At 45.6% G+C, this 19,875-nt stretch overlaps 1 protein-coding gene across 1 annotated transcript in view; it reads left to right on the plus strand.

The window, feature by feature from the left end:
* Positions 1–738: 738 nt before the first annotated feature.
* LOC123453703 (dentin sialophosphoprotein-like) overlaps positions 739–19,875 on the plus strand; it is a 39,698-nt gene continuing 20,561 nt past the window's right edge. The window contains exons 1-12 of the mRNA XM_045131328.1: positions 739–1,173; positions 1,816–1,964; positions 4,106–4,220; positions 4,480–4,653; positions 7,859–7,965; positions 9,340–9,395; positions 12,381–12,417; positions 13,166–13,235; positions 14,519–16,194; positions 16,628–16,773; positions 17,292–17,346; positions 18,800–18,976. Coding sequence (XP_044987263.1) covers positions 739–1,173; positions 1,816–1,964; positions 4,106–4,220; positions 4,480–4,653; positions 7,859–7,965; positions 9,340–9,395; positions 12,381–12,417; positions 13,166–13,235; positions 14,519–16,194; positions 16,628–16,773; positions 17,292–17,346; positions 18,800–18,976 — 3,197 coding nt within the window. The remainder of the gene's footprint in view (positions 1,174–1,815; positions 1,965–4,105; positions 4,221–4,479; positions 4,654–7,858; positions 7,966–9,339; positions 9,396–12,380; positions 12,418–13,165; positions 13,236–14,518; positions 16,195–16,627; positions 16,774–17,291; positions 17,347–18,799; positions 18,977–19,875) is intronic.

Consider the following 19,875-nt stretch of genomic DNA (forward strand, 5'->3'; position numbering starts at 1 on the left):
GGACCCACTGCCTATATTCCCTGGGGAGCCCCCTCAACACCCTTTTCTCAGCGTCGCTGTGCAGTGGGGCTTGGCAGGAGCAGTCTCTCAGGATGGATCTGCCCAGGCTGCGCATCTTCTCAGCGCCTCAGAGTCCAGGGCCCCCAAAGCTGCGCTGCGCCTGGTCCTTCTCCTCAGGCAGCAGGGCCAGCTAAGGCCAGGCTCTGCCTTGGTGGGTGTGCGCCCTCTGTGGCCTCCTGCAGGCCCTGCAGCACCTCAGCACTGCTCACTGCTGCCCAGCAGGAGGGGCGGAGGGTGGTGTGGACTCCAGCACAGAACAGGCTTCTCCCAGAGCCGGCCCAACAGCTTTATCAGGGTTTTCCCTGAGGTCCACGACCATTACTAGACCTGGTGACAGTGAAAGTGAAGGGAGAGGATCAGGATCCCTCTGGGGGGTGACTGGCCAAGGCCCACAGCACTGCCCACTGCCAGTTCGCTGTCCAGAGTTCTGCCTTCAGTGCTTCCATCTGAAGTCGTGAGTGAATTCCCTAGTTGTACAACAAATAGAGCTGAGCTAGAAAAGAATGAATAGAAGATTCATTCACGGGTGTCAGGGTGCCAGTTAGACTTTTTAAATATTTTTATTTATTTCTCTACAAGCAGAGATAGACAGATTGAATGGCCTAGCAGGGCCTACAGCCACTGGGAAAGAACTACACATGCGTGCACCCCTTCGCACCTCCCAGCACTGGACAGGCGATGTTCGTCCCCAGGGCTGTCTCCAAGAGCCTGGGGCTGCCTCGCAAGGACGCATCTCTTCACTGGATGTCAGCTACCAAGTTCCTGAGTCAGTGTGAAGCCAGTGCAGATGACTACCTGGTTGTTGGGGTCCCAGTCAACGCTGGCAAATATACCTACCAGGCAGTGAAGTCAGAGCAAGGCAGGCCCACAGGACACACTGGGTTTGGAAGAGGAAAGGAAAGGCAGAGTTGCATCACTTCAAGGGACAGAGGGACTTCTGCAGAGGCCAAGGAAGCCGCTTTGGCAGCCCAGGGGACCCTGTCGAGAGCAGATGAGCTGGCGGGCGCGGTGGCGATCCTGAAGATGCCTCTGAGCTTCGCGATGGGACTGCACCATGCTCACCTGCAGCCTTCGCTCGCCTTCCTGTGGCTCTGTCTTTCTCCTTCCGTGCAGGTTGGTGTTTTTGGGTTTGGTGAACTCATGTACAGGAAACTGGAAAGTCTACAAAACAAAATCAAGCCACCAATAATCTTAAATGCCTGACATCGTAGGTTAAAAAAAAGCTACCCAAGTGCACAGCGGGACCTGCTCCTCACACTGAAACCACTTGGCTTTGTGGGCAGAGCTGGGCAGCAAAGGATCTGCACACTTCACACACACCCCTGGCAGCTCACCTTTGCAGGGCGCCTTGTGCGCAGAGCTGACATGTGTCAGACGGGCTTGCCTCGCACTTGCTTGTGCGTGGCCGACCCTCCATGTCCTCAGTTGAGGCTGCCTGGTCACGTTCAATTGTGACATAACTTTGTTTTCCCTCGTTGCCTGGCAACCAACTGCTCCTACCATTCATTTAGTGAGTCAGGGGTCTTCCTTGAACACAGTACTTACAAAGTGTTGGCCATATTTGGTATTTCTTTAATAGTAATTACCCTGAATGTGGCCGTGAGGCCACGAAAAGCTGTGACTGATGGGGGGAGGGGGCCCGTGAGGCCCTTGACCTCTGTCATGAGGAGGGCGTCAGGGTCCCGATGGAGCCCTGAGCCCCAGAGCTCCTGCACCAGCCTGTGCGGGGCTTGCTTCTGCTGGACATTCCTAAAGAGAAAGAGGCACAAAAGGCCAAAATATCTCCAGGCCTACGAGCCTGTAGGGCAGTTCCACCAAGCCGCCAGCGAAGGCTCAGTAGAGACAGTGAGGTGTCTGCTGAGGAGCGGACTATTCAGCGTCAACGACACCGACGTACAGAACAGGTAAAAGGCCCGGAGGGGCAAGGGACTGCCCGGGGGACTGGTCATCCTGGGAGAGTGGTGTCACCTGTGTGGCTGGGTTCCTCTGCACAATGTCGAGGGATGGATGGAGGTTTCCCCAGCGTTTTGGCTGCAAGTACGCACTTCCAGAAATTTGAGAGATTCTGTCTTCTCACTTTGACTGCCAGATGAGCAATCGGGTGACAGCCCTAAATCCAAGGCCCTGCAAAGGAGAAAGGAGCTCATCCTAAGCGGGAACAGTGGGCTGGGTGGGGCCTTAGTCATTCCTTCCTATCCATCCTTTCCATAGAGGTGGACAAGAGTGGAGAAGGAGGACGTGGCTGCTGGCGAAGATCCTCACACAGTCTGTGCTGCCTTGCGGTCATGAGCACATCTCATTGAGTCTTGTGTGATTATCTTTTATTTTGTATGGTAATAAATTTAAAGGAAAAAAGCCCTGCCATTCACACTCGTGAAACATGGCTGTTACAAGTAGCATTTGAATGCCAGAGATGCCAAAATGTGAGATGAAGAGCATCAGAGAATGCCTGGCAGGGTGGCCCTGGCCTGCAATGCCAGCTACTAAAAGGCTGAAGTAATGGATTGCAAGATCAAGGCCGAGATGGACAAGAAAGCAGACACTTTCTCACATTTATAATTATGATTATTTAGTGCTGGACAGATGGCTTAGTGCTTAAGGCGCTTGCCTGCAAAGCCTAAGGCCCCATGTTCTACCCTTGAGATCCCACATTAGTCAGACACACAAAGGTGAGGCAAGTGCTAGTTCGCTCACACATGTCCACTAGGTGGCCTAAGTGCCTAGGGTTCAATTTCAGTGGCTGAGGCCTTGGCACAGCAATTCTCTCTCGGTTCCTCTCGCTCACTCTCTTAAAAAATAGAAAAAACCATTTTGGTTATTTGAATACATCAATTCTTATATCTGAAATTTGAGCTATGATTCTATTTCACATAATTGGAATGTTACTTTTCTTCGCTGGTTTTTTCAAGGTAGGGTCTTGCTCTAGCCCACGCTGACCTGGAATTCACTATGTAGTTTCAGGGTAGCCTTGAACTCATGACAATTCTCCTACCTTTGCCTCCCAAGTGCTGGGATTAAAGGAATCTACCTCCACACGGGGCTCTGTGATGTCAGTTTTGTTCATAGTAGTGAATGATATTAGGTATCATATCTAACAAACACTGAACAATTAAGCATTTTAAACAAGTCTACAGGCTTTGAGTTGATCTCTTTAGACCATCACCCTAACATTCTTTAAGGTAACTACTATTTCCAGTCCCCATTTTATGGATGAAAAACATGAGTAGACCTCCTAGGGAAGCGAAGATGTACAGCAGGATTCGAATCCAAGCTTCGGTCAGTGTAAAGGCTGCTCTGTGCACGGACGCGGCACTGGTAGAGGCGTGTACTGTAAGCCCAGGACCCTGAGTCAGTATGTGGACAGGCTGTGGGGATCTCTCAGTGGCTCAGAGTGTCTCACACAAGCACGAGGGCCTGAGAAGCCTGACGGTGCTCCAGCGTGAGTCCCAGGCATCCACATAGAAGGCTGGGTGTGGGCAGATGGCCTCTAACGCCGCTCTCGTGTGGGGCAGAAACCAAAGAATTGCTGAGGTTCCTGAACACTGCGTGGTCCTGAGCCAAGGAGGCTCAGTGTCCAAGAAAAGTAGCCACGCAAGGCTGGCCAAGGTGGTTCATGCCTTTAATCCCAGCACTCATGAGACAGAGGTAGGAGGATTGCTGTGAGTTCAAGGCCAGCCCAAGACAACATAGTGAATTCCAGGCCAGCTCGGGCTACCGTGAGATCCTACCTCGGGAAGAAAAAATACATTACAGCAAGAAAAGTCAAGAAATGGAGGGGTCCCACGATGAACTCCTCCTGCCTCTACAGGAGGTTGGCACAGGGCTTTGCATCAGATGTACTTTTAACCATCCACCTCCCCCCACACACAAATACACAACACTCACACTCCATACAAGCACCTGCAAGCAAAGAGTAAATAAAAATAAGAAAATTCTAACACCTTCTCTTCTGATGAAAACTAAGTGCACCCTACCTGAGTTTTATAATGGATGTGTTTTGATGTAGTGTTATATAACTTCCTAAAATGCCCTCTCATTTGCATAGAACTGCTCTGCATTACGCGTGTGCCTATGGCCACAGGGAAGTGGTCCATCTGTTACTCGACTACGAATGCACCATCAGTGTCTTCGATAACGAGCAGTGCACTCCACTTATCAAGGTAGGTAACATGCAGCAACTTCAGTGTGAGAACTTAGTCATTGCAATGCTCGAACATCAAGGAGGGGCGCCCCCCTGTGATCCCTCCCCATGAGAAGCTGGGATGAGAAGCCTGAGCTACATGAGGAGCCCTCATGTCAACTTGGGAACAAAACAAGCTGAGAGGAAAAATGAATGTCTCTCATTTATAGGGAAGTAATTGTGAAGCTAGTGGATTGTTGATCTGGATGTCTTTCAATTGGGGAACTCTTGGTCCACAGGCCAGCCAGCGGGAGTTTCATTTGTGTGTCGATACCCTGCTTACACATGGAGCTGATCCGAACGACGCAGACATGTACGGGAACACCGCGCTGCATTACGCAGCTCTGAATGATGACTTAGAACTGGCAGATCTACTGCTTGCCTACGATGCAAATATCGAGGCAAAAACAAAGGTAAGATGACCCGACTCTATTTCCACACTCATTGAAATAGGTTTGTTTTAACAAAGGCACATGCTGCTCCATTGTTCATATGTGGAATCTCCAGTGTTAACAAAGTGAAATGGTTTGAAATTTTACTCTTGACAGATTTTTCTATTTTTTTTTGTTAATATTTTAGTTATTTATTTGAGAGCGACAGACACAGAGAGAGACAGATAGAGGGAGAGAGAGAGAAAGGGCGCACCAGGGCTTCCAGCCTCTGCAAACAAATTCCAGATGCGTGCGCCCCCTTGTGCATCTGGCTAACGTGGGACCTGGGGAACCGAGCCTCGAACCGGGGTCCTTAGGCTTCACAGGCAAGCGCTTAACCGCTAAGCCATCTCTCCAGCCCCAGATTTTTCTTTTAATATTGGAACTTTTTATTTTTATTTTTTATTTTGGAGGTAGGGTCTCCCCCCACTCCAGTCTATGTGGAATTCCGTATATAGTCACAGGGTGGCCTCGAAATCATGGTGATCCTCTACCTCTGCCTCCTTAGTGCTGGGATTAAAGGCATGTGCCACCATGCCTGGCATTGGAACTTCTTAAAGACGTTTTCGTGGCTACAGCATTATTTCAATGCTTTTGTGGCAAATGATGGAAGAGACATTGAATGTTTTAAAGGTAAAACTTTGTTTAAATATGTTTTTCACCAAGGACTTTGTAATTACTGTAAAACAACACGGAACAGTCAATTATCTAAGAGTTGGGCCTTGTTTTACAACTCTAAATAAATATTTATGACAAATGGAATCCTCGTTAGCATGGATCATCATATAAAAGTGAATGATGGGCGGGAGAGATGGTTTGGAGGTCAAAGGTGCTTGCCCGGGAAGTTTGGGCACCATGTTTGACTCTCCAGATTCCGTGTAAGCCAGATGTACAACCGTGAGACAAGGGCAGGGCCACAGATGCCCACGAGGTGGCGCAAGCCTCTGGGGATCGATTGTGGTGGCTCATGCCTTTGGACAGTTCTCTCTTGTCTTTTTAAAATTAAAAAAAAAAAATCTTTGAAAGTGAATCATTTCTGAGATGAGGCTGAACTGTAAGAAGGAGTGATGAAAAACAAACAAACAAACAAAAAAACAAACTTTAGGCTCGGTGTGGTGGCACACCCTTTAATCCCAGCACACGGTAGGGAGTGGCAGATGTAGGATGATCTCCATGAGTTTCAGGCCACCCTGAGATTATATAGTGAATTACAGGTCAGCCTGCACTAGAATGCAACCCTACAGTGAAACACCAAAATAAAATAAAATAAATATCAGTATAAAACAAAATAAAAATCGATATAAGAAATCAATCAATAAAGGAAAAATAAAATAAAGCGTTTAGGAAATTGCTACTCATAGCCTTTGAATAATCAGAGGCTTTCCTTTCAAGGATGTCTTCTCTATTGTCCTCATTCATTTCAACACATTAACAAATATCAAACATGAGCCAGATTTTCTCGCTGAGGATTGTAGCAAGTTAGGAAAGGTTTTTGAATTGAAGGTGTGTGGTATCCACTCAGTGTGTCTGTGATGGTTCTCAAAGCCTGCCCTCAGCAGCTTGGCAGTTTTACAGTGGGAGAAACATTCAGTTAATAAGAAGAGCCCTAAGATGGCTTCACAATGCATTGATTGAGAACTTGGGAAGATACCGGTGCAAATGGAGTGGAAGCTAATGTGTTGAAGAAATTCTTGTAGAGGGTGTTGGGCACCGTTTTCATTACACTTAGGTTGTTATCACTTGACTTTTTGCTAAAAGGAAGAGTCCACAGTCACACACTTGCTTTTCCTTAAGCATGTGGAAATGAGCACGGCAGAGGGAAATCTCAAGGGCTGTGGGCTCAACGTTGCTCATAAATACACTGATTTGCCTGCGTGCATGAAGTCCACATTTGAACTGATGGAAACTTGTAAAGAAACTTGCCATGAAAAATAGCACGCAGTCGGGCGTAGTGGTGCTCACCGTTAATCCCAGCCCTCGGGAGGCAGAGGTAGGAGGATCTTCGTGAGTTCAAGGACACCCTGAGACTACATAGCAAATTCCAGGTTAGCCTGAGCTAGCAGGAGACCCCTACCTTGAATAGGCAATAATTGAATGCAGTCTCCTGTGAGTCCATGTGGCATTCTGGTGTCTTAGTAACACACACTACTTATATGGAGGGCCCACGTGAGTTCCAGGTTTCTAGGGACATGCCAGGATATTACCTCACGCCTCCTGCTTTTCCATTCCAGATATTTGACATCGTGGTTCATGATGATTGTGAAATATTGCAAGGTTATCAACTTGATTAATATTAATTTATAAAGATACATGGTTGACAGCAATGTACAGCAGTACATGAGCCTACACGTTCTGTTAGAGATTAAAATTTGGATTGAAGCCAGGCATGGTGGTGCACACCTTTACTCCCAGCTCTTGGGAGGCAGAGGTGGAGGATTGCTGTGTGGTTGAGGCCACCTTGAGATTCAGTAATGAATTCCAGGTCAGCCTGGGTTGGAATAATACCCTACTTAAATCCACCCCCCCCCCAAAATAACATGGTGTGAAGCTTACAAATTAGGCCTGGATCGATGTTTCAGTGGTTAAGGAACTTGCTTGCAAACCATCACAACAGAGGCTTCCTGCTCCAGAAAGCAGATGAAGCTAGATGCAAAAATCGGCACATGCCTCTAGAGTTAGTATGCAGAGGCCTGAGGCCCTGGTGTGCCCATTCTAACTCTGTTCTCTATCATTCTCTGTTTCTAAATAAATAAGTTTTTTGTAACAAAAGATCCCATGTAGCCAGATGCACAGTGATGCATCAAAGATAAAAGGTAGCACACTGTGTTCACATAGTTGTTGTTTTAGTTGGAAAATATCATTCAAGTCCGTCAAAGTGAAATTCCTTAGAGGCAGTGGGTGTTGAGGTGAGTTCCTGAGCGAACTGGAGTGCACGTGTTGATAGTGAGCAGGGGCAGCGCACGTCCCAGCGCAGGAGCGGCCTGTGTGCAGGAGCAGCTCGGGACGAGGACGAGAGGGACTTGTGAGTTACTGTCTACACTCCTCCTTGTGTTCACGACCTCTTTCATGATCTCTACAGTTCAGTGGAGAAATGCATAAATTGTGTAAGTTGTAAATTATCTGTATTATTTTATTTTAATTATTTTATTTGTGTGCCTATTGATTGATTGATTTCTTGTTTTTGTAGGAAGGCTTCACGCCATACCTCCTTGCTCTACAGGAAAACAAAGATTTTATAGCAGAATTTTTGGAACACATGGGCGCAGATATACATGCGGAGGAGCTGCTGGATAGGTATGGTTCCCTCTTGTCAGCTCTGTGCTGTCCTGAGTGGTGGCGCTCACAGAAGTCAGAAGCAGCGAGTAGACAGAAGGAAGACTGACTCATCTCTCACGAATACAGGGGAAGCAATGCAAGGAAGGCTTAGCAAGAACAGTCACTGGTCAGATGAAGCGACAAGACATGCATAGGAGGTTCCTGTCCCTTCTCACCCTGCTGACGCGGGGTCTTTGTGCTCTGCTTTGCTGGTTAGGGAGCTGAGACTGGGAGCAGGTCACCTTCCCTTAGATCCCAGGGAACTCTCTTTCTGTGTGCTCCTTCTGCTTGTGACCCTTTGCCCTTCATTATTTTTCTACGTACAAGCTGCATACAAATTGTAGGTGCCCGAACCTCAACGCGTCTGGGGGTATTTCCCATGGCCTCACTGTTTGGGTGTGAAATACAAAGTACTGAGCACACAGAGTTGAGATCAGTCGATTCTGAGAAGACTGAGGGCTGGAGACAAAAGGAAGCCGTGCTCAGGGCTCTTAGCTTTGCTGGCGACCCCATGAGTGATGGCCCGTTGGTTGTGGCTCTCCAGAGCAGGATCACAGCCCTCTCAATGTTCATCCCAGGGGTGAAGCGCCAAGTGGATCCTAGGCACATAGAGCTGGAGCTCTCAGCTCTTGCCAGGAGAGGGGAGCAGTCGTGAGGCGTGCAGCCCGCGTGGGAGTTGTGGCAAGGGTGTGCGCTGTAAGGACTCAGCATGACAGAGTCACGGTGATTGAGCAGAGACGCAGTGAGGTTGTAGTTTCAACATCCACTCTGCAATTTCCTGATAAGAACCATCTTCAGAATGCCCAAAATGTGCTGTGATGTGAGCGTGGTGGCAGGTGAGGCTGACAGGTAGCAATGCATCTCCTCATCTCCCATACCGAGTGTGGGGGAAGCAGGCTCAGACTCCCAGAAATGCCTACGAGGGTGAGCCCCTGGTATGGTGTGGTTCTGCTGGAACCTCGGGCGATCCTTCGTTCCTTCTGAGTAATGAGAGGTACAGGGACCTGTGTGCTGTAAGGAGGGAACTCCCAGTCCCTGCAGCAGCGCAAAGAACGGCCATGGAGAGTCAAGGAGCCAGGAACGCTGAGAGCAAGAATGTGGACTCGGGGAGTGAGCGCGCTTCAGATCACCCCTGTCCTGTGTGTGTGGGTGTGTCTGCCTATGTGTGTCCTTGTGCATGCAGGTATCATACGGAGGTGTGGTTTTAAGATTTTTCCAAGGGAAAATTCTATTCCTATCTTTGACTTCAGAGGAGAAATAAGGAAAGCCATCATCAATCATTACTAATTGCTGAAGAACCCGTGATCGATTGATTTTAATAAGTGCATCCAAGTAACTATCCTTTATTTTTAGGAAACACCGTAAAATGCACCGCAGGAGGATGTGTAAGCATACAGTGCGACGTCGAGGTGAGACTGCTCTTTTGTTTTGTTTTGTTTTAATTAAGACAGAATGAGGAGAGAGAGAGTAGGAACGTGCGTGCCAGGGCCTCTAGCCACTGCAAGCAAATTCCAGATGCATGAGGTACCATGTGCATCTGGCTTGTATGGGACCTGGAGAATCGAATCTCAGTTCTTAGGCTTCTCAGGCGAGCACCTTAACCACTAAGCCATCTTTCTAGTCTCCGATTGTTTGTTTTTTTCCCCATACTGGGTGTAGTTGCAGGGCCTCAGCCATGTGAGGCCCTTGATCCCTCACTGACCCAAACCCCCAACTCTGGGGAAAAATGCTGACTTTCAGTTATGCCTGCTGCTCTGAATTTACATGGGAAAACAAAAACCGTTGTCATTATACATTTTGCTCATTTATTTATCAACTGACTGGAGTTCAAAGTGAGCTAAGTAATTCTTCCTAGATAATGCAAAGTCAGTTTTTGGTTGATTTTTAATTCCTGAAAACAATCTTAGACACATAGATACAATCACTTACAAATATGAGAAAGATTTTAAACATTTTGTATTTCTTTTGCCATTACTACAAAGAAAAAAGGGTATAAAAATGTATTTTAAATCCATTTGTATAATACATACATTTATCATGTATCTGATGATTGTTTATTACAGTGCAGTTATGATTTATCTTTGTAGTGGTTTACAATGATTGCATGTGTAAAATACAAGTTGATGATGTAATGAAGCCATGAATACCTTCAAATGGGATCTGTGGCATACCATACGATACACCATGAAACACTTTATTAATTTCTTGCTCGTTCCTACAATTACCATTGTGTGGTATAACTTTATACCTGTCAGTCTGCACAAACCATACAAGATGCTTTTCCTGAGGTCATTCGGTCACATATTGAGGTGACTATGCCTGCCTGTAATACATTATTTTTTTTTGATTTTTTGAGGTAGGGTTTTACTCTAGCCCAGGCTGACCTGGAATTCACTATGTAGGCTCAGGGTGGCCTGGAACTCACGGCGATGCTCCTACCTCTGTCTCCTGAGTGCTGGGATTAAAGGCGTGCGCCACCATGCCCGGCTGTGATACATTTTAACAGGCTCACTGAATATGTCTTTTAGATCACTCCTCCTCTTTTTTTTTTTTTTGGTCTTTTCAACAAATTCAGCATAGAGACTTCTGAGCAGTCTAGGCACTGTGCCCCTCCTGAGCTGTACCTCCAGCTCCTTTTTGACCTTGCCTTCTTGTGGACTAAATTGGAATATGGTGCCTCTTATTTAACATGCCGAAAGTATACTTTTCAGGGAGATCTGCCCCGTCATGTGAGCTGAAAAAGATCACATCATGCAGGAACACACCACATTCTGCCAAGTCTGTCCCGAAAGTGTTAGTGGTAATGAAACGCTTTCGGTAACTTGCACTTTTAAAAACTGTCTAAAGAGGCGGGCGTGGTGGTGCACGCCATTAATCCCAGCACTTGGGAGGCACAGGTAGGAGGATCAGCATGAGTTCGAGGCCACACTGAGACTACATAGTTCCAGGTCAGCCTGACCAGAGGGAGACCCTACCTTGAAAAAGAAAAAAATAAAATAAAATAAAAAATAGAAAACTGTCTAAAACATCTTTCCTACCTATGTATCCTCTGGAAATAAGACCAGGAAATTAATGGTGTAGATAAATCATAATAATCCTGTGCCATTCATGATGAGTATGCAGAGATTCACTGTTATGATGAGAGGGCTCATTTTCTCAGGAACCATTTTGTAAATAACACTTTCTTCACTATGTATGGTGATCAGTACTGGCTGCTGGCTAAGGAAGTGCTCCACCACGAGCAACCTCAGCCTCGACTATTTTTTGGACAACCCTCGACTCTCGTCATTGGAAATACCAGGAAGGTCTCACTGGGTGTTTGTGTCCTTCAAATGAAGAGAGAATGAGTTATTTTCTCTTTTAGTGAGAGCCAGCTGCTGGCCTGGGACGAGCGCGTGCGTGGATCCGTGCGCTTGCTGTCAGGCGGTTCTCTGTAGGCTTGTCGCTCTGTCCCCAGTGCCTCCCTCACCATGTCTCGCTGTGAGATCACCGCTCAGCGGTCTTCACTCCAAAGGCAGCGACCCCTCCCGGAGTTCTTTTCATTGATTTATGTTTTTACTTGCACGCGTGCACAATGAAGGGAAGCCAACAGTGACTCTTGCTTCTGCAAGAGAATGTCCATGTTGCGTTATGTGACTGCAGAAAGGAAGCAGGGCTGGCAGACTTTCCAAACGAGCACCTTTCAGCACTGAACCAAATCGCCCTCAATGGTTCCTTTCAAGGGAGATTAAGTGGAAGATGAGCGTACATCAGACAGGAGCAGAGCTAGAGCGATGCACTTGTACTAGCGTCTTTCCCGAGGAGGAGTCGGGAGGGTAAGCACTCCGCCCTCCCTTGAGTTTTGCCTCACTGACAACTGGAGATTCATTTCAAACCTCTTGGTTCCTGGTCTATTTCCTGTTTTTATGCTGAGCTGCACAGTGACGTTAGTTCTCCTTCCTTGTGAGAGACTTTCACCCTGAACTGAGCAATTTCAGTGGAAGAGCTGGAGATAACTTTCTGGGGCCAACACAGAACATGAAGTGTTCCTCAAGCCTTCAAGTCCAGGAGAGCAACGTGTCATGTGCTTGACGCCCTCACCTTGGGATGGGGATTCTGCTGGCGGAGCACCTCATGTCAGGGTGACGGTGCTCAGCTAGAATGGCAGTCGTTGCCCACAGCAGCTTACTTCCACGTGTTAGTCCTTCATTCATTTCTTTCTTCTTCTTATCGTTTTTCATTCCACAATGAAATGGAAGTAAGACTTCAGGGCATTTTCACCTGCCTATTAATATTATAATGAATGGTGACACGAGATTTGTGTCTAATTATGTCCTACCACTACATCCTTCATGTAATTTCACTATGTTGCATTTTGTATTGCTGTTGTAAAATGTACTTTCCTTTCTCCTCAGAAGCAGCTCGCAGTACTTCTCCGAGCTTCTATCGCAGGTAGGATTTCTTGACCTTCAATATTGTGGAGTCATGGACAACACACAGAGGAGGCACTCTTGATCATTGGGTGTTCTTGCGGACACACATCATGCTATGTGCTTCATGTGTGTCAACTTGTAACCATCACAACAGGCTTACAAAGCATCTGTGCTTCCTGACCTGTTTTTCAAGAACTGGGTAGCTCTGAAGGGAGTGCTGGAACCTGGCTGCTCTGTTGATAACTTCATGATTTTGTTTTAGCAAGTGAGAAACTTCCTGGTCTCCGCAGCATGTTAACCACACTCCCAGGAGCGTTGTCTGCAGCAGACAGGCTCATGGTAGTGTGGGCCCCATGCCTCCATGTACAGACGTGGATCTACACTTAGTCTTCAGCAAGGAACAGACACCTGGGAGGGCCTAGTTTATCTTTCTGCCTTGCTGCAGTAAGGGATTTGCTCTCGTTTCGATGACAAATGTGCCATGTCCATGTAGGGAGTGTTCTGGGATACCTTCAAGAGAAGAACATGATATAGACACACAGCGCAGACTCTGCCAATATGCAGCCTGTAGGTGTCCCGTATGGACCTGGTTGGTCTCTGTTGAACTTCCCGCATAGTGAACTGGTAAAGGCATAAATATCTACCAGCTTTGAAAAGGCCACTTTTACTTCATAAATGAAGACCTCTTATTGATTATGTAGAAAAGTGACCTTGTACCACACTATTTTAATAACTAAAGTTACTCATCATCCCCTGTCATTCTGAAGGGCGACCAACAGAGGTGCTCGTGATTCTGAAACTGAAAGAGACGAGCAAGACAATGACTTCAATGCCCAGGTAAAATGCACGTTCTGAAATTCATTGTTTTGTTGTGAATTTTGTTTTGGTAGTGATTAGTTTTAAAATGCGGCAGTTCTCTGCCCAGGATTGTTTATTTGCAAAGTTGTGAAGTTAACACCAATTTAATTATTCATCACTTTGATAAAATTAAATATGACTAGTACAATCATTGAAGTAGTAATGGATGAGGTAGAAAATGTTTTTGAAAGTCCATACTGTACAGGAAAATTGAGTTAGGAATACTTGTCCCACGGACAAATGGACTTTACAGGGCTTTTTACTGACATGACTCATGCCTAAATCCATCTAGTAATGATTCAACCACACACATGAGCGTGCCTGTGTCTTATGCCACTCGAATGAAAGACACAGATTCTGAGGCTGAAATCATCTGGCTGACTTTAGAGGAGGAACTGAGAAATTCAACCCGTGTAAACACTTTTAATCACTGAGCCATTCCCCTCCTCTCTCCCCATTAAACCTTAATAAATCCAATCATCAATGAATGCAACTCTAGAAATTCCCTGAGTTCATTGTGGAAGAAGTTGCATTTGGTCTTTTTAATACCTTTACTCCTGTCCCCCTACACAGAGACTGAGCATGGTAGGTGACGTAGAGCACAACAGAAGGAGACACGGAAGGAAGCCTGTCGTTTGTTGAGATCCCTGAACACTCTGGTTCTTTCACTTGAGAAGAAAGAAAGCAGAATTTATTTCAAAAATCAATGATTGAATATGATAAAATCAATGTAAGGCACAAAAATGTGTTGTAGGGTTGGAGAGATGGCTTAGCAGTTATCGCATTTCTCTGCAAAGCCAAAGGACTCAGGTTCATTCCTCCAGGACCCACATAAACCAGATGCACAAGGTGGCATATGCGTGTGGAGTTTGTTTGCAATGTCTGGATACCCTAGTGCACCCATACTCTATGAATATCTGCCTATGGCTGTCTGTCCATCTCAAATAGCTAAAAATTAAAACCAACACTTTCTTCACTATAATTAAGTCACGGAAAGGAAGTGACAAGCGATAAAAGCAATGAACGGAGGCGGGCGTGATGGCGCACACCTTTAATGCTAGTATTATTGAGGTTGGGATAGGAGGATCCCCGTGAGTTTGAGGCCACCCTTAGACTACATAGTGAATTCCAGGTCAGCCTGGTGTATAGGGGGACCCTACCTGGAAAAACACAATAACAAAATGAAAAGAGAAAAACAAACATAGAAAAGCCATAAAACTTCTTTTTAGTGGAAAGTAACACGACTGCAACTTTCATTAAAGGTTGAACGAGTGAGGAAGAAATGCTTACTTAAGGAACTGACAGGCTCAGAGAAGTTACATCGTAGAGCCGCAGCTACTGTTTCTGCTGCTGCCGACCCTGCTGCCCCTGGTTCTGGTAGCGCAGCTCCTGCCTCCTCTGCCGCTGCTGCTGATGGCACTGATCCTCCTGTTCCTGCTACTCCTGCCCCTCCTGCTTCTCCTGCCCCAACTTCTACTCCTGCCACTACTATCCCTGATGTTGACCCATTCGATTCTCCTGCTCCTTCTGCTTGTGATACTCTGGATGGTTCTGATGCTCCGGATGCACCTCATATTCCTGATGGTACCGATACTCTGCATGGTCCTGATTCTCCAGATGGTCCTGATTCTCTGGATGTTCCCAATCCTCTGCATGATCCTGATACTCCCACTGACCTTTCTGCTCCTGCTGATCATGCTCCCCTTTCTTCTCCTATATATCTGCACCTGCTCTTCCTCCTCGTCTTGCTTGTCTTCTTCCACCTGCCCCTGCCATTCCTCATGCCCCTGTTGTTCCTGCTGCTCCTAGTGATGCTTTGTCCTTACCGTCCTCATGCTCCCCTTGCCTCATCTGCACCGGACACTGCTGATGGTCCGGACACTTATGATGGTCCAGATACTCCTGATGGTGCAGACACTCCTGATGATCCAAACACTACTGATGGTCCGAATATCACTGATGGTAATGATAGTCCCAATGGTCCAGACAATTCTGATCGTCCAGCTAATGCTGATGGTCCAGACACTCCAGATGGTCCGTACATTCCTGATGGCTTGGACACTTCTGATGGCCCAGTATTTCCCGATGGTTCAAAATATCCTGATGTTCCAGACACAGCTAATGGTCCATATACTTCTGATGCTCCAGATAGTACCAATGTTTCAGAATATCCTGATGGTCTGGTCACTCATCATGGTCCAGTAACTTCCAATGCTTCAGATAACCCTGATCTTCCAGTCACTCCTGATGGTCTGGACGCTTGTGATTGTCCAGATACTATTAATGATTCAGACAATACGCATGGTCTGGTCACTCCTGCTGGTCCAGACACTCCTGATGATCTACACACTCCTGGTGGACAGGATAGTCCTGATAGTTCAGATGATCCCGATGGTCCTAACACCTGTGATGTTCCAGTTACTCATGATGGTCCGGATAACCATGATGATCCGGACACTTTGGATGGTCCAGATAATACCGTTGTATTAGATAATCCTGTTGGTCCAGACACTCCTGATGTTTCGGACACTTCTGATGGTCTGGATAAGCCTGATGGTCCAGATAATCCCGATGGTCCAGACACTCGCGATGGTCCAGACACTCCTCACAGTATGGACACTTGTGATGATCCTGATACTTCTGCTGTTCCCGATACTTCTGAGGCTTCCACTACTTCTGTTGGTTTTGAAATTTCTAATGGTTCCAGTACATCTGAGAATCCCCGTGTTTCTGATGGTCCCGATGCTCAGGATGGTCCTGATTCACCTGCACCTCCTGCTGCCCTTCTTGATCCTGCTATTACTGTGGATGCTGATGTTCCTGCCCCTCGTTCTGTTCCTGCCGATGGTCCCGCATCTCCTAAGGCTGCTGACTATGATGATGAAGAACATGCTCTAAAAGCTGTGAAAGACGTTCCAACTAAGGAGAAAAATGATAAGTAAGATGATGGCAATAATTTAGATAATTATTCTTTGCCAAGAAAATTCATTGTAATATGGGCTCATTTTTATGATGACTAATTAATAACCATGTAGATGGCTTTGCGGTTAAGGCACTTGCCTGTGAAGCATCAGAAATCCTGCTCAGATCTCCACATCCCATGTAGCCAGGAGCAATGGTGCAAACATGCAGTGTCACACATGCACACAAGGGGGCACAGGCATTTGATGCATGGTCACAGTGGCTCAAGAAACTGGTCTGCCCATTCTCTCTGTCTGTCCCTTTCTCAATCTCTGTCAAATTATAAATTACAAAACTGTTAAAATTTTAAGAAATGTGAAAAGGGGAATTTTTGGAATTTTGTCAAACTGTTTTGTAAGCTTGAGGTGTAGAATTAATAGACAACATTATTCTGTTTGACTACCTTGCAGAAATGAAAGTGCTTGTCCTTTGGAGAAAGGAAACAAACATGAAATTACAAAAAGTCCATTGAAAGAATTGGTGAGAATACCAACACCTAAGACATCTACTGCAGAAATGGACACACCGAAGGGAGTGAGCGGTCATCTCGTGTCAGGTGAAGTCCAGCACACAGGGAGCAGGCTTAACGAGGGAGCTAGGGAATCCAGCCAGGAGGGTAGGCTTTCTGAGCAAGCTTCTTTAGCTTCTGACACATCTCCCAAACCTGTCGCAATCTGTTTCTTACTGTATCTACCTGATTTTATAATCATTATTTACCTAGGATTCTCTGTTAAAGTAAGATAAATGGTGTCATCTATTCACTTAGGATTGCTTTAAAAATATGTTACACACAGCCGGGAACCATGCTGCACACCTTTAGTCCCTGAACTTGGGAGGCAGATGTAGGAGGATCACTTTGAGGTCAAGGCCTCCCTGAGAATATAGTGAATTCAGGTCAGCCTGGGCTAGAGTGAGACCCTACTTCAAAAAAAAAACCTGCATATATTACACATTATACAAACATCATCAGTAGACATTTCCTCAGAATATGAATGAGGGAAGCTAAAAATGCATATTACACACACATAAAAATGACTCATATATTATTTCCTTCTCCTTTTCTCCATGATGCAGATTCCACCATCAGAATGGAACGTAATAATCAAGCATTTTCATACAAATGCCTAATGTAAGTTAAAATTAAGGACAATGATGTAGTTACAAAAGTAATTCTAGAAATGGCAAAACCTAAAGTATTGTTACAAAGAAATCCAAAAGTAGGAATAATTAAAAGGTATAATTACAGTATCCTACTGTTATTTATTTCTTGATTTGTTTTATTTATTTGAACAAGAGTGAAAGAGTCAGACATATATATATATATATATATACATATATATATATATATATACATACACACACACACACACATATGTACATATGTATATGTACATACACAGAGAGAGGGACAGAGAGAAAGTATGATTAGGGGTGCTAGGGCCTCCAGCCACTGAAGCTGATTTCCAGATGCATATGTCCCCTTGTGAATCAGCCTTACATGGGTCCTGAGGAATAGAACCTGTGGATTGTTTGGCTTTGCATGCAGGTGCCTTAACTGCTCAGCCATCTGTGCACTTCGCGTTATACTACTTTTAAATCCCTAAGTTGTTCTTACTGCAGAAATGAAAGGGTACACTCCCAGTACTGAGTTGATGGTGTTTTTTCATTTGTTTCTGGTTGGTTTTGGCTTTTCAAAGTAAGGTTTCTCTATAGCCCAGGCTGACCTGGAATGCATCATTTGAGGTCTCAGGGTGCCCTGAAACTCACAGTAATTATCCTATCTCTGCCTCCCAACTGCTGGGATTAAAGGAGTATGCCACAAAACCCAACTCCATGCTACATTTCACATCATTTATATTGAACATTGTTACATTTGAAAAGAAAACCAAAATATGGTGTAAATCGCTAATGCATCACTCCCGTCACTGCGTCATTTGTTATATTCAGTGAGGTCGATCCTGTGAGGGTAGCATTCACAAGTAATATGACATCGTCTCTGTTTGCATTCATCTGTTTTCGTTTCCATTGAAGTATCTAGACATCATAGGCACCATGTGTCTGGTGTCTCTTATCTCCATGGTTGATGCCCCTCATTGTTCATCCCCTTGTTTACATTGTTGTCCATGTAAAGACGTCCTTGAGCTCAGTTACAACTTCTCGCATAAGCCTCGTGTACCACATAGTATCAATTGTACCTGTGTCCATTTTATGATCAGAGAATATATCTTTCCTTGTCATTTCCTGGTAATTCTCATGTTAAAAATTCGTTTAAAGATAAGTAGGTCTAGGAGAGATGACTAAGCCAATAAGGCGCTTGCCTTCAAATCCAAATGGCACAGGCACAATTCCCAGGAGCCATGTGAGCCTGCGGCAGAAGGTGGCACTTGCATCTGGAGGTCATTCGCAGTGGTTGGAGTGCGCGCCTCACCCCGTCTCTCCTACCTGCCACATGCTCTGTCTCTCTAGAACAAATGAAAACGGTTGAAAAAACAATCAGTGGAGGAGTGGAATTTTCCCCTATTGTTTTGTAATCTTCTTAGAAGAAACAGTAGAAAACATTGACTTTCATGAATCTCTTAAAGGAATGGAGCCCCCTGCCCTCTGGCAGAAGAAAAGAAAAGTGAAAATAGCAAATTCACTACAAGCGAATCCGTGTCTGCATCAACCAGCGCGGGGTCTCCTTTTGAAATGGGGACTGTGCCCGAACCGCAAGTTGACGGCAGTCACGTGTCCGGTGATCTACACCGAACTGGGAGAAGGTAAGACCACCGATTATTCCTTTCCCTCAACAGGAATTGTAAACTGCTCAGTTTCTCTGGAAATTGTGCAGATTCATGTCCTCTTCATTCAAAGTAGGAGGGTGCTCAGCTCCATCCCATTGCTGAGCGGTGCAGGAAGATGGACCCCAGGCACACTGACGAGCAGGAGCAGTGATGATGGAAGTTTGGCTGTAGTGGATATTGACACCTAACACCTTTGACAATGTTTCCCCATCAACGGATTCAAGAACTACTTAGAAGTGAAGGGCACTGGACAACGGAGAGATTTCTTTTTACATCATTCTTTTGAGAAATGATTGCAATCTTTGGACATGATGCAGTAGAGAAAGAAATTTGTGTTCTAATTGAACTGACATTTTATTTCCAAGTGTTAGAAATCTAGATCCAGCCAGTTTCATGCCCATGCCTATGGACATAATTCCTTACTGCATCTGTACACACATGAAAGGCAGGATCAACATGTTAGGAAAATCATGCAGTTTTCTTTTTGTGACCCTGGGGTACTCCGTTAGTATAATATTTTCCACTTCTATCCACCCATTTCCTATATAATTAATAATTTCATTGTCTTTAGAGTTGGATAAAATTCCATATGTGTGTGTATACTCAATTTCTGTCCTATCATCAGTAGATGGATGTCTAAGGAGATTTTACCCTTTAGTCTTTGTTCAAGTAGATTGGAGACCATAAGATGGAATCTGGAGGTGTTGATAAACGTTCTCCAAAGAATCCTTTTGCCTAGCTGGGTGTTGTAGAGCACGCCGTCAGGGGAGTGGGAGTTAGGAGGATCGCTGTGATTTTGAGTACAGCCACAGAGTACATAGTGAATCACAGGTCAACCTGGGCTGACAGCAAGACGCAACCTTGCAAAACAAAAC

This window comes from Jaculus jaculus, chromosome 12 (genome assembly GCF_020740685.1).
Source record: "Jaculus jaculus isolate mJacJac1 chromosome 12, mJacJac1.mat.Y.cur, whole genome shotgun sequence".
Lineage (NCBI taxonomy): Eukaryota > Metazoa > Chordata > Mammalia > Rodentia > Dipodidae > Jaculus > Jaculus jaculus.